The 15,477-nt window shown below is 53.8% G+C and overlaps 1 protein-coding gene across 1 annotated transcript in view; it reads right to left on the bottom strand.

Annotated features, from left to right (window-relative positions):
• The window catches only part of ASS1 (argininosuccinate synthase 1), a 76,035-nt gene that overhangs the window by 19,211 nt on the left and 41,347 nt on the right, over positions 1-15,477 (bottom strand). Inside the window, exons 10-11 of the mRNA XM_078877806.1 lie at positions 12,048-12,132; positions 8,047-8,111 (exon numbers count right to left, since the gene is read on the bottom strand). Of these exons, the coding sequence (XP_078733932.1) occupies positions 8,047-8,111; positions 12,048-12,132 (150 nt within the window). The remainder of the gene's footprint in view (positions 1-8,046; positions 8,112-12,047; positions 12,133-15,477) is intronic.

Raw genomic sequence — 15,477 nt, forward strand, 5'->3', positions numbered from 1 at the left:
CCCCGACAGGAAAATTACTGACGCCCAGCGCGGCTCAAAACACGGCCCTCTTCATCCGCGCGTGTTTTCTCCCCGCGCGCGGCCGCCTCCGCGGCTGACAGCCGCTGACGGAGCGAACAATAAAAACAGAGATTGCACGGTGGGATGGCTTCCTCCGCGCCAGTGAGTGACGCTCTCGGTAATAATCGGCTGCGTAAAACTGGCATTACCGCCAGCCTTTAAAACAACTCCCCATGATGGACTACAAAGTGCTTAAGCCTCGCCTCCTCCCCAACTCCTACACACCCCCCCCCCCCCCCGTTCACGCCAACACCGCCGCCAACCGATCGACGGCTTACACACCTCCCACTAAAATTTGGTGAAGGTGCAGCCCCTGAAATTGCCTGCCGATTCCCCTGCCCTCACCCCTCATTTCGAGGGCAACATTTCTGGAGCGGCGAGGCCAACCGTCGACCGCCTACAACTTTTTAACCGCGACGCATTGCGGAACCGCTGACAAACAAACAAACAAAAAACGACGTCGTTCCAGCTTCAAAAACCTCTCCAAAAGTGCCGCGAAATGCCGATCGCAAAACCGTGAAAACAAACTGGCGTCCTTGTCGACGAGTCTGCACAGTCGCGCAGCTGGCAGTTCTGTTTCTCGCGCACGATGGCGGCGGCCGGCAGCGCGATTTGTTCGGGGGGCTAAATGGCCAATGACGAGGTCTGCCGCTGGTCACGGCGAGTGGGCTGCAGGTGAGAGTTCGTGTCGTTTGGTTTTGCTCCCCCTCCCTCCTCCTCCGTTGAAGGAGCGCCGACCACATTGGGTGTTACTGTGCGGCCCATAGTTTTGGGCTGCATGGCCACAAATCGCACGACTGTTGCTGCTTGTGTCTTTGATTTTTCCCATTCATGCAGGACGTGTGCTCATCGGCCTTCTCATGCACTCGATGGATCCACCACCGGTGTGTCTTGCCGGAGGAGGAGGAACGTCGAAGCCGGGTGCGGTTCGGTGATGTTCGCGCCTAGACTGATGTGCTCATTCCGGCCGTCCGCGTTGTTCCACTGGGTTCGCGAGCCCGGGCGTTCTTCCGGATCCGCGCCGAGAATCTAGGGCGGCGAGAGCAGCAGCAGTAGCAGCAGCGCGGATACCCAGAAAGGGGGAGATCGACGCTCAAATCGGTGATTGATGGGTAGGTTGTTGCAAGTTGGCAAGGCAACTCGTAATAATGGGCAGGAAAAAACCCAAAAAAAGGTGTCTTGTGGATAAGCGTTTTAATTTGGATGATTCACGCAATGGGATGTTGCCGTGGCGTAGCAGGGCATTGGACTTGCTGACCAGAGGTTGGCGTTTTGGTCTGCAAAGTTTCGCAAAACCACCTCCCCCCCCCACCTCCCCATCGGCCCAAGGTCACCCAGCAGCCAGCAGAATAAATGGATGAACCGCCATGTGGTGGTGCAAAGTGTGGGTACCCCCACCTCTACAAAGGTATTTGGGGCAGGGGGCAGGATGGAAGGGGTAGGCCAAACAGTCTCCAACAAAGGGAGATAGAGAGAGAGAGCTCCTGCTCATGCGGGAGTCCTTTCCGTCAGCCAGGGGCACGAGCAGGAAATTGCAGGGCGCCGTGCCTCTAGAGGTCGTCGGCGGGTCGGTTTCGGTTCGATCGCACGCTCCGACGTGGGAGGATGCACAATGGTTTGGAACGAGATGTTAAAGCGCGCGCGGCGAGCGAGCGCGTCGGTGCCACAGACAGCATCGGCGAATCCCGTAACGGTGGCGGCGTGCACCGGCCAGAAGCTGTCTCCCCGCCTGCCTGGACGATCCTCAAAACAGCGCGGTCCACGGCATTAAGAATACATCGCCCCGGGCCTTCATTTATTTTTCAAGCGAGCGGCTGCTTGGGTCAGCATGCGCACCTCAAGCAGTCGCTGCCGCCACGATTCTCCGCTTCGACGGCGCTGACATCATCAATCGCTCGCGTCGGCTCCCTCCGCCTGAGCATCGTCGTCGTTGTCAATGTCATCTTCAGTTGAACCGCAAACAGGTGCTTGACGCGTAGGTTTCCGCAGCCAATGTCACGATTCGTTTATGTTTTTTGCTTTGCTTTGTGGGGGGGGGGGGGGGGGGGGGGGGGGGTGGAAGAGGGGTTAGGCCACTCGGTAACGATCTGGTCGAGTTTGTGTCGTCAAGAGCCCGCATCCCCCCGACGACACAGCCATATAAATTATATTTCCACGTGTATTACCATTTCACAGTGGCACGCAAATTATCGCTGGCGAGTTTTGGAGAACATATTCTCACAAGCACCCCCATTTGCTACATTTGGTCAAGAGAATAATCCTTCACATTCCCAGCGAGTGATCGGGAGCGGTGACATTTGCCGCGTGTGGTGGAGGGTCCTGATGACACGGATTTGGCCACACGCCGTGACGTAGTGGGCCTAACCCACATCATCAACAATGAAATCAGGTGCAGGTACGGGGCGAGCGTTTGTCGATGACCAAGCAGCCCAGAACGCGCCCCATCTCGCGCCAGCTTTTGTAAGCCAAGCAGGCTCGAGCCTGGATGTCGCTTGAAAGGGTGACTGAACTGCCATGCATAAACAGGTGCTATAGGCTGCTACGAGAGTACGTCGTGGGGATCAAGATCCATTGTATCGTACGATACGTATAAGTCCCCCCACGTTTGTGCTCCCTGTATTCACGGAGTAGCTTTAGAGTGTTTTAGACCCGAGGAGCTATGTGATTAATACGGTGGCCCAAAAGCCAGGAGACACATAGGGGGTTTTCGGTAAAGTCATGTAGCAGGGAAACAATAAAATAAAAAATATATAAAACAATAAAATTCTCACGACGTTTCGATTGCAACACAAGCAATCATCAGGTTGAAAACCACAGCAAGAAAATTTGAATTAATCTTTCTTCAAATTTTCTTGCTGTGGTTTTCACACCTGATGATGATTGCTTGTGTTGCAATCGAAACGTCGTGAGAATTTTATTGTTTTTTTGTTGTTATTTTATTGTTTCCCTTCTACGTGACTTTACCGAAAGAACCAAGAATATGAATCCCTGCAGTCACGAAAGCTTCCAATCAAAACACAAAGGGTTATTATATTAATTTTAACACTGGCATTAAACTTGTTTTAATTGTTTATTGTTCGAGTCAATATTTTATCTGTGATCATTCTTAACATCTATTTTTTTTCTCTTCTCCCTTTGTCGGGGCTGGCATTTAAAAAATGGGAAAGTAAATTTACTTAATTGAGACAAAACATCGTTGATTAATGTTCAAAGATCGCACCTGTAATCTTAAAAAATAAAAAGACCTGCATTTATTTAAAAGGAGCATTCACTCATCATGCATGCATGTTAAATGGGAGTCGGTTTGAACATTTGTTAAACTTAAAAATAACCCTCTGTGCTTTGTTAAAATCAATACAATAACCCTGTGTGCCGTGACCTCTTGCGCCACCCTACATTATTGAGTCCATTGCACCTATTGGCTCTCCAGATCCAACTGGGCATGCAGAACATTGTGTGCGCGTGTGCACGTGTGTACGTGTGCGTGTGTGCACGTGTGCACGTGTGTACGTGTGCACGCGTGTGTACGCAGTCGGATCTGGATGCTGTCCGCTCACGCCACTTGATATCCACGCACCAGTTTCGACCCCTCTGAGAATCATCAGCAAACGCGCGGGTCGCACCGCGAGCGCCGCTCTGCGTGCCCCTTGCGACACGGGGCACGGTGGCGATCCACTGACAATGGGGAACGAAATGGGGGGGGAGGGACGAGGGGGGGTCGGGGCGGATGGTGGTGGTGGGGGGGGGGTAACACAAAAAAAAAATCGCTGATCTGACAGCCGGCTTGAAAGAGAAATGGCATTTCCACAAGTGACGTTCGTGAAAACCCGCGGCTGAAATGCACATCGCAGCAGGTGGTTTTTGGCAGGTGGGGGAGATGGGGAGATGGTGGTGGTGGTGGAGTAGGGGGGGGGTGGTAGGGGTGGGGCGGGAGGGGGGCAGTGGAGGGATGCTGCAAGGAAGGTTCCAATTACTCTCCGCTCCTAACGCAGCGAGACTCGCGCGGCTCAGTGTGTTGCGTGTGGTTTGTGTGCTGTGTGTGTGTGGTGTGTGTGGCGTGTGCCTGTGTGCGGTGTGTGTGTGTGTGGTGTGTGTGGCGTGTGCCTGTGTGTGTGGCGTGTGCCTGTGTGTGTGTGGTGTGTGTGTGTTGTGTGTGTTTTTGGTGTGTGTGTGGTGTGTGTGTGTGTGGTATGTGTGGCGTGTGCCTGTGTGTGTGTGGTGTGTGTGTGTTGTGTGTGTTTTTGGTGTGTGTGTGGTGTGTGTGTGTGTGGCTGGGGAGCGGTAGTGCAGTGGTTAGCGCACTGCACTGTGAACCTGGCGACCTGAGTTCGATTCCCACTCAATGCCAACACAAGTGATGATTATCTGAACCAGTCCTGGGCCTCCCCTAGGTCAAATCAGCCTCAAATGAGTACCTCATCTGGTGTGTGCTGGCCACCCCACCCCCTCGGCGCGCCGTGCCGGCCTTCATAGGTGACCTACTCGCTAACAGCACTTGCCCCAACAGCTGGTTAAGGCTACACTGGGGGGGATCTTGACCTTTGCACTCCCCTCGGCGCGAGACGAAGAATCTATCCGGAACCGTCGCAGGTCAGTGCAGGGCATGCCGCGGATATGAGGACGGCCCAGCGGAAGCGGATATTTACGGCAATGAAATACATTTCGGGCGCAACGTCACGCGCTCCCAGGGGTGTCCAAGCGTGACAACAGAATCTTCGTGCAGCAAGCGCCTCGTCACGTGGGTGTCACGAAGCACCTCCAGGCGACACCCTGGACCACACGCAAGAAGCGGGGCAGCACTTGCCCACCGCTTCTGCATACGAGAGCTGACGCCCATCGCACGGCACTGGAAGCGATGTTGTTTGAAAGATCTCAAAGGAGCTGGAATTTGCACGTGCGTGCGTTGAACTTCTTTCACGCGACACGTAGCCGATCGTGCCAATCGGAGGCGTGGGGAATTTGGTTAAATCAGGCGCGGAACCAGAATTGAGTTTCGACGCTATGTGCACGCCGCGGTCGTTCATCGGTGAGCGGGGCCGAGACCGCCAACACGCTGCACTTCAGGGTCTGGTTTTAATCAAGGGTGGCTAAATATTACTATTTAAACAATTCGTAATTTACTATGTAAGGCCCACTGAGCTACGTAGCTCTTTTTTTCAGATGCGACCTGGCCACAAATGATAGCTCAACGAAAGTGGCTTATAGCGTGGACATTCATAGCAGCCAAATACTCTAACCACGTGATTCTAAATATAGAATAAATGGAGAACCCGGAGAAAAAGTCCACGCGACCACAGAGAGAGAGACACACAAACTCCAAATATACAGCAGCAGGCGTCAGGGTCGAGATCGTACCCACGACCTCCTGTACACCAGGCGAGGGAGTCAACATCTCCTAGCCACCGTGATGATGATGAGAGAGAGAGACACGCAAACTCCAAATATACAGCAGGCGTCAGGGTCGTGATGGTACCCAGGACCTCCTGTATACCAGGCGAGGGAGTCAACATCTCCTAGCCACCGTGATGATGATGAGAGAAAGAGATACGCAAACTCCAAATATACAGCAGGCGTCAGGGTCGTGATGGTACCCACGACCTCCTGTATACCAGGCGAGGTAGTCAACATCTCCTAGCCACCGTGGCTTGGCCAAATTCGAACGTGGCGCAAACGCGGTATGCGGTGGTACGCGATGGTACACGATGGTACGCGATGGTACGTGGTGGTACACAATGGTACGTGGTGGTACGCGACGGTACACGGTGGTACGTGGTGGTACGCGGTGGTACGCGGGCGCGGGGACGCGCGTCACGCGAGACGCGGGCCCATTTATTACGATTTCCTTCCGTTAGCGCGGTGAAATAACAGTGATCAGGGCGGCTCGGCGGGCTTGAAGGACAGTCGTGCGACCTTCGCCGGAGCGGGGAGAGGGAACGCGACGGAGAGAGAGAGGGAGCGAGAGGGAGCGAGAGGGAGAGATGGACGTCTCTCTGCATGGGAACCGCCACTCCTTTGCTAATAGGTGGCTGTCCTGTCGTTACGCCAAACTCCCCAAAACCACGTCAGTCTTTTCTCGTTGCTTTTTTTTAATTTTAATATATTCCTGTGCGTATATATATATTTTACCGGTGCCAACTCGTATTTTTAAATTAAGTGCTTTGTAGGATTTAAGACAGCTTAATTCTTTCTTGCATTTTTTTTCGTCGCTTTCGTACAAAAAATTGCGGCCGCAAGAGTTTGCTGGGATATTTGAAGTTTTTTTTTTTGCCCTCCGTCTTTTAAAGTTGTAAACGAATACAAAAAAAACGGAAAACTGATAAGTGCACAAAGACGCACGTGTAATTATAATTTAAACTCGTAATTCTCAGCTGCAACACGGTATTCGCTTGCCCTTGAAGAGACGGGACGAATCAGAGGCGCAGAGAACCACAGACGAGTGGAAAACACAGCTGCCAACAATCGCACGAGCTCTGGGTTCCTCTACATATCAAGGTGTTTCTAGATTAGAGAGCATCGACGGGTGGAGGGGCATTATTCAAACTGTGAACGGAAGGCAAGAGGCTTGGGCAGGACAATGTCACTCGAAGGGACGATGGGCAGATGGAGAAAAATGTCGGAGTGGCAGCCAAGGGGATGGAACGCGTGTTGAAAGGACGTCCACCTGGGAGATGGAGCGACGGTGAGGTCAGTTCCGCGTGGGTTATTACAGGGAGAGGTGACGGCGGTTGCTACGTCGGGTGGTGGATAGTCTTACGACACAAATTTGGCCACATCACTACGCGGCTAAGGGGCAGTGCATAAATGACGTCACGCACCTGGGGGTGGGGGGGGGGGTCAGACATTTGTGACGATGTGTGACAAGGGGAGGGGGTTTGAGAAATGTGACGTCACATCAAAATGTGCAACTTTAAATAAATATAAAGAACACATTATACTTAAATTTCGATTTAAAGCTTTCGTGACTGCAGGGATTCATATGCATGGTTCTTTCGGTAAAGTCACGTAGAAGGGAAATAATACAAATAAAACAATACAATTCTTGCTGTGGTTTTCACACCTGATGATGATTGCTTGTGTTGCAATCGAAACGTCGTGAGAATTTTATTGTTTTATTTTCATTATTTTATTATTTCCCTTCTACGTGACTTTACCAAAAGAACCAAGAATACATTCTACTTAATTAAATAAACTTTGTAATAAATGTTTTCTCCTACAATATCAGAGTGCAGCGCCACTACACTGACAATAGTTTAAAGGGATTTGAAGCATGTTTTATGTTTTTTTGGGGGGGGGGGGAGGCAGAGCTTTGTGACGTCATATTTGAGGGGGGGTCTGACTATTTGTGACGCCGTGTGACGAAGGGGGGGGGGGGTCAAAAATCGTCCAAAATCGCGTGGCGTCATTTATGGACGGCCCCTTAACCCTAAAAATTATATAATTAATTTTGTATCCAGGAGAGCCACACAGAGTTGTAGCATTCTCTTTCAGCAGGTTTTTTTTATTATTTTAAGATGTTTTTAGCCAATTAATGAGTGCTTATTATATAATCGGGGAGGAAACCGGAGCACCTGGAGAAAACGCACACGTGCGAGGGGGTAACGCTCTATCCCCAAACAGATGGAAGCAAATAGCGAAGAGTCCCAACTTCCACTCGCTCTTTAAAGCTTTCGTGACTGCAGGGATTCATCTTCTTGGTTCTTTCGGTAAAGTCACGTAGAAGGGAAATAATAAAATAATAAAAATAAAACATAATACGTGACTTTACCGAAAGAACCAAGAAGATTCTACTGGCTCGCCAGAGTACGGCTCCTCTTCGACGCCCACGAAGAGAGGGAGTTTCGCAACAACATCCGTGCATGCGGTGATCCACCAACCCTCGCTGCTGCTGCTGCTGCCTCCACGATGCTGGGTTACATGCAGCAGCGTAGCCACCACCACGACGACGACGAGAATGCTGATAAACACGTGATCGAAGAAAGTCCTCACCTCGGGATTTCATGCCGATGAATCGGTTTTCCACGATGTCGATGCGCCCCACTCCGTGCTTCCCCCTGCAGAGGGAACACGGCGACAGTGCTCAGGGGCCAGCGGGCATCACGACCCCGTCACCACGACCCCGCCACCACGACCCCGCCACCACGACCCCGTCACCACGACCCCGCCACCACGAGCCCGCCACCACGACCCCGCCACCACGACCCCGCCACCACGACCCCGCCACCACGAGCCCGTCACCACGACCCCGCCACCACGACCCCGTCACCACGACCCCGCCACCACGACCCCGCCACCACGACCCCGCCACCACGACCCCGCCACCACGAGCCCGCCACCACGACCCCGTCACCACCACAGTAGTCGCGACGACAGAGAAACAATGGAAAACTCAGGAAACGAACAAATTGGTCCGACTGATCCGACGTTGCGCCAACGTTGGGCCTTCGGACCCGTCGTTGAACCGGCGTTGGCACGACATCGACGCGACATCGACCAACGTTTCCACGCTCGCTCTAAACGCACGAGTACCCCCCCCCCCCACTTATGAAACCTGCTTGTCCTGCAGGCCAGGTTCATTTAGAGTTTTCCCCTTCAAAATCCCGTGCTTGGTTGTCGGATACAGATGCTCCGTGCGAGCGCCCGTGTGTACGCGTGTTGGTGCCCTGCCACGTCGCCCGTACACCGCTCCCCCACATCCACCAGCGCACGCGCAGGTCGCCAAGGCTTTGGCCAGATCTCCCACGGACGCGCCCGCTCTCTTGTCGGACGACAGATTCCACACGTGCCGACCCACACCGCTCGCTCGCCCGCCTGCCCGCCTGCACGCTCGCTCTCGAGGCACGAACGCAGCAGTCACGCAGGCGCCTAGCCCGATTGAGTGCCGGGATGGGTGACCGCCACGCGTAACAGGTGTTACAGGCTGTGGGGGCAGTGCGGCAGCATCCATTGTTGTACTATACCTCTATGGTCACACGCCTACGTTCCCAGCCTCCACCGCCACACACTGACCAGCTTGGTGAAGTATGGGGTGGAATGATGTGGCGAAACGTGACGCGAGGAATTTTGGCTATTTGTTTAGGCCTCTATGCAAGTCGATGCATCACGTGGTGTGGATGCGAGTCTGTGGGTCTCTATGCGAGCCTATGGATCACATTTGTCTATGTGAGTCTATGGGCCTCTATGCGAGCTTATGCATCACATGGTGTGGATGCAAGTCTGTGGGCCTCTATGCGAGCCTATGGATCACATTGGTCTATGTGAGTCTGTGGGTCTCTATGCGAGCCTATGCATCACATGGTGTGGATGCGAGTCTGTGGGCCTCTATGCGAGCCTATGGATCACATTGGTCTATGTGAGTCTGTGGGTCTCTATGCGAGCCTATGCATCACATGGTGTGGATGCGAGTCTATGGGCCTCTATGCGAGCCTATGCATCACATTGGTCTATGTGAGTCTGTGGGTCTCTATGCGAGCCTATGCATCACATTGGTCTATGCGAGTCTATGGCCCTCTATGCGAGCCTATGCATCACATGGTGTGGATGCGAGTCTGTGGGCCTCTATGCGAGCCTATGGATCACATTGGTCTATGGGAGTCTATGGGTCTCTATGCGAGCCTATGCATCACATGGTGTGGATGCAAGTCTGTGGGTCTCTATGCGAGCCTATGCATCACATTGGTCTATGTGAGTCTATGGGCCTCTATGCGAGCCTATGCATCACATTGGTCTATGTGAGTCTATGGGCCTCTATGTGAGTCAACCGATCTCCATATATGGATAGCGGACGCTACTCAAGAATAGCAGCACAAACGGAAAGAAAATCGGAAACAACTGACCAACCCCACTGGCGAATAATGGACTTGTGGCTTAGAAGAAGAAGATGATGATGATGTAGAGAGGAACATTTGAATTGAGATGCAGAGAGGCGGGTGGGGAGAGTGCGTCCAGATTGCATTCCCATTCCACACCTCCCTCCCTCCCCTCCTCCCTCCACTCCCTCCCACCCTCCCTCCCGAAACAAAAGCCACACAATGACCCTTGGAGAGAGCGCTAATTAATGATATTAACTCACGGGTCCTCGTGGCTAATGAGGTGGAGGAAATGTGGCCCGCCCCTCTACGTCTTCCACCCCCCATGTCTCCATGTCCCCCTCCCCATGGCACCCCCCGCCCCCCCCCCTCTCCGCTCAAGCCCCGTCAAACCGATCGGCCTGCGATGGTCTACACAGCTCGCCGATTGCTAGCCGATGCAGCTGCTGTCCTGCTGGGACGTCCGTGAAAAGAAAGAGCCTCACAGCTCACCGGATTCCTCGAGTCGAGATAAAGATTCTCATTCTGAAAAGCCGCCCCCCCCCCCAGCCCCCCCCCCGTCCCCCCCGTCAGTCCCACTCCCCCCCCCTACCCCCGCCAGCACCCACCGCCGCTCATCATCATCACGGTGGCTAGGAGATGTTAACTACCTCGCCTGGTATACAGGAGGTCGTGGGTTCTATCCCGACCCTGACGCCTGCTGTATATTTGGAGTTTGTGGTGTCTCTCTCTCATCATCACGGTGGCTAGGAGATGTTGACTACCTCGCCTGGTATACAGGAGGTCGTGGGTTCGATCCCAACCCTTACGTCTGCTGTATATTTGGAGTTTGCATGTCTCTCTCCCCGTAGCCACGTGGATTTTTCTCCGGGTCCTCCGGGTTTTCCCCTCCACATTTAGAATCAACGTCACGCGTTTAAGAGTATTTGGCTGCTTTAAATTTACACGTGATAAGCCGCTTCGTTGAGCTATCATTTGTGGTAGCCAGGTCGCTTCTGAAAAGTTGCTCTATAGCTCAGTGTGGCATTACCTGGTAACATAAAATAAATTGTTTATAGACGCACGGGGCAGTGTTCGTAGCGAGGTCAACAGTGATTGTCGTGTGGACGGACTTGCCCCCGCCATAGGAATACGGAATTCCCACCACTGGCTCGGCGCTGCAAAGCGGAGATGCATTCGTCGCCGCATCGACTCCCAAGACGGTCGTCTTGGGGGTAAACTTTGACCGCTTTGTTCCACTCCACACATTCTCAATCGCTGCTTTTGCTTTCCCGACTTCTCTCGCGTCCTCCTCCTCCGTCTCGTCTCGTCTCAGATGGCTCTGTGCCTCCACCCCCTACCCCCCCCCCCCAGCTCGTCCATTAATCGCGGATGGACAATGGAAGGAACCAAAAGAAGCGGGAGAGACAGAGAGGGGCCGATGGGCCGATGCGGGACGCGCACGCACAAAGGGCATTAACCAGCACGCGCGTGCGTGTGTGCGTGCGCGCATATGCGTGCGCACGTGTGTGCACGTGTGTGTGTGTGGGCGCGTGTGTGTGTGTGGGCGCACGTGTGTGTGTGTGCGGGCGCGTGTGTGTGTCTGTCTGTGTCTTTGTGTGTGTCTGTGCGCTCGGAACCGAGACGGGGAGGACGTCGTCAATTTAAAAAAAGAAACGCGACGGAGAAAGACAAAGGTGGAGCGAGGGAGGGAGAGGCTGGGGTGGGAGAGAAGGGAGAGGCAGGCAGAGAGACAGAGGGACGCAGAGGAACAGAGAGACAGGCACAGACAGAAGGACAGAATGACCGGACAGACAAATAAAGATACACGCAGAGACAGACAGATGAGATAGAGAGGTGGGTAGATGGATACCATGAACTGATCGACAATCACAGAGCTGGAGAGACTGACAGAAGAGACACGTGGTCAGAGAGACAGATAGATACGACACACAGATCGATGGATGGACAGGACAGTCATTAAGTTAAACAACGCAATAGAGAGACAGACGAATGGACGTATGAACAGGAAGACAGACAGAAATGATGGATAGACCGATAGATGTAGGGGCAGTCAGACGGACAATCGGTGTCTAAAAACCCACATCTCCTGGCTCTGCGCATGTTTATCGTAGCGTATGTCTATCCATGTTTGTGTTTGTGTTTTTGTGTGTCTGTGTGTGTGTTTGTGTGAAATCTCACCCGATCTCGTTGAGATAAGTGAAGATGTCAAGAGCGGAGTCGTGAGCCACCCCGTCTGTCTCGTTACACACACGGACCGGGACCCCTGCGGAGAGACAAAGATCACCCGTGTAGCCTTAACAGACTGCAGGGGCAAGTGCTGTCAGCGAGCAGCACAGATGAAGGCCGGCACTGTGGCACACGAGGGGGTGAAGGTGGCCAGCACCGTGCCCGGCCGCCTTTGTCTCCCTTAGTGGCGATGTTTACACACCGCGCCAGGTACTCATTTGGGGCCGAGTCGACCTAGGGGAGGTTCAGGACCGGCTCAGACAATCGTCACCGGCGTTGGTGTCCGTGAGCGGGAACCGAACTCGGGCCGCCGGTTTCGTGCGGCGCAGCGCGACGCCAACCGTTGCGCCGCCGCTCCCCGCACCGTTACACGACTCGCGCACACAAAGGCGGAGAGCGGACAGAATGAAAGCGTGACCGACAAGACACGGAGGGAGCCTCCGCGCGAGAGACGCGTCGGATGGGCGAGCGGGGCAGACAGGCGGATGGGCACCTATCGGCAGGGGGGGGTCCCCCAATTGAACCTCTCACTCAGAAGCCCCCACGGTCGCGGGAAAACAACGGCAAACGCGGGCAGCAACGCACGCTCGCGCGAGCCATCGTCATCATCACCCTCTCATCATCTCCTACACCTTGGCCTGGTCGTTTCTTCTCTGCCTCCTCCTCCTCACCTTCCTGACCAGTGCTCCTCCTCCGTTCTCTTTTCCGCTCATCTCGGTCGAGGTGGTTCATCCCTCTGGACAACTGCTGACAGAAGGCCCTCCCCGCTCGAGGAATCTCTTGAGGAACCCCCCCCCCCCCAACCACCCCGAGAGGGAATGCTGGCCGACTAAACTCAACTCTTTTTATTTAACCAAAAGGTGTAAGGCCCACTGAGCTACGTAGCTCTCTTTCAGAAGCGACCTGGCCGCTCAACGGAAGTGGCTTATCGCGTGGGAATTCATAGCAGCAGCCAAATAATAATCTGAACGTGCGTTTCTAAATGTGGAGGGAAAAACCGGTGGACCCGGAGGAAAAGTCCACGCGACCACGGGGAGAGAGACACCGAAAACTCAAAATATACAGCAGCAGGCGTCAGGGTCGTGATCGTACCCACGACCTCCTGTATACCAGGCGAGGTAGTTAACATCTCCTAGCCACCGTGATGATGATGAGAGAGAGAGACACGCAAACTCCAAATATACAGCAGCAGGCGTTTGGGTGAGGATCGAACCCACGACCTCCTGTATACCAGACGAGGTAGTTAACATATCCTAGCCACTGCGATAATGATGAGAGAGAGAGACACGCAAACTCCAAATATACAGCAGCAGGCGTTTGGGTGAGGATCGAACCCACGACCTCCTGTATACCAGGCGAGGTAGTTAACATCTCCTAGCCACCGCGATAATGATGAGAGAGATAGACACGCAAACTCCAAATATACAGCAGCAGGCGTTTGGGTGGGGATCGAACCCACGACCTCCTGTATACCAGGCGAGGTAGTTAACATCTCCTAGCCACTGTGATGATGAGAGTGAGAGACACGCAAACTCCAAATATACAGCAGCAGGCATTTGGGTGGGGATCGAACCCACGACCTCCTGTATACCAGGCGAGGTAGTTAACATCTCCTCGCCACCGTGGCACCTACTTTTACACACATAGCCAGATGGCGTCGGAAGAGTTGGGCGCGTGACCCTGCCGATCGTCGACTAAGAAACTTGCGCCGCCGTTTCGCCCTTCCGCACCGGGAGCTGGAATCGGATCGGACCGGCGACCTCTGGATCGCAGCGTCCAGCGGGCTGCCAACCGTGCCACCGCTGTGGCAGCGGCAGCGACCGTGGCCGCCACCACCCCCCCCTCCCCCCGCATCTATAAACGGATCAGCCTACGTATAAATACAATCGTATACATTTTGACAGAGCCAGGCCGACGAATGAAACGGGGATTGGACGGACATTCGCGTGCGGGGGGCAGGGCGGGGGGGCACTCCGGCCCCCCGCAGGCGCGTCGCGAGTAATCTCGCGTAATTGGATTTGACAACAAAGACAAAAGGCGCGCGGGATGCACACACACGACGCACGCAACGCGCAGCGGGCGGTGAATGTATAATGACTTTAAATCCACATAAAGCGACTTTAACGCTCGGGTTTTATTGGCCAGGGCAGCGTTTCTCTTTGAGCCGCGTGCTTGGCTCGACTGGCCACGGCTCTCTCTTTGTTGTCACCGGCCCGCCACACTGATCCGAGCCCTCTAAGTCGCTCGTTCACCGCCTTGCTCCGGCTTGCAGACGACTACCAGCTCCGCTCGCTCGTTCTCTCGCTCGCAACAAACTACTCGCTCATTCACTCGCTTTCTCGGTCGCTCATTGACTCACTCGTGCAACCACCCAGCCGCTCACTCGTTAGTTTACTCGCCAATTCGCATACCCACACACCCAAATATTCACTCGTTCTCTCGCTCGCTCACTCACACACCCGCCGAACCACTCGTCCACTCAGTCATTCATTCACCCACTGAGTAAGTCATCCACTCACCCAACCGCTCACTCGTTAGTTTACTCGCCAATTCACTCGTTTGCTCGCTCACTTGCTCACTCACACGCCCACCCAACCGCTCGTCCACTCGGCCATTCATTCATCAACTGAATAAGTCATCCACTCACCCAACCGCTCACTCGTTAGATTTACTCGCCAATTCACATACCCACCCAGTGTTCACTCGTTCTCTCACCCACTCATTTGCTCGCTCACTTGCTCACTCACTCACTCACACACCCACCCAACCACTCGTCCACTCGGCCATTCATTCACCCACTGAGTAAATCATCCACTCACCCAACCGCTCACTCATACACCCACTCCTCCATCCAGCCAACAACCACTTACCCAACCAATCACTCAACTAACCACAGACTCAATCGTCCACTTACCCACTCACTCATTCATGCACCCAACTGCTCGATAACTCACTCGGTATCCCTATACAACGACAACTGTGTGGCAGTCGCGATGGACGAGATAAGAGAGGGCAGCTTCAGTGTGAAGGGAGCACCAAACAGCATGGGTCTAATTCGTGTGTTTGGAGAAAGCTCTTTTTGTTGGCAAAAAAAAAAAACGTGTGAATGTCTCCATCACCGAAAATGGGGCAAAGAGCCAGGGCAGTGAGTCGGTAAAATTCATCAGGATCCGAACCAGACTTCACGTCTCACTTTTGCCCCGTTGTCGTCATCATCATGCGAGCCATGCCCTATCCACTGCTGGATAAATCCAACCCTTGCCGTCTCTCATGGTAAATTACTCATCCACTCACTCATTCATTCTCTCAGTCACTCACCCACCCGCTCACCCATTCATCCTCTCACTTATTCATCCACTTACACGTTCACTCACTCACTTGC

This window comes from Lampetra fluviatilis, chromosome 49 (genome assembly GCF_964198595.1).
Source record: "Lampetra fluviatilis chromosome 49, kcLamFluv1.1, whole genome shotgun sequence".
Classification (NCBI taxonomy): Eukaryota; Metazoa; Chordata; class Hyperoartia; order Petromyzontiformes; family Petromyzontidae; genus Lampetra; species Lampetra fluviatilis.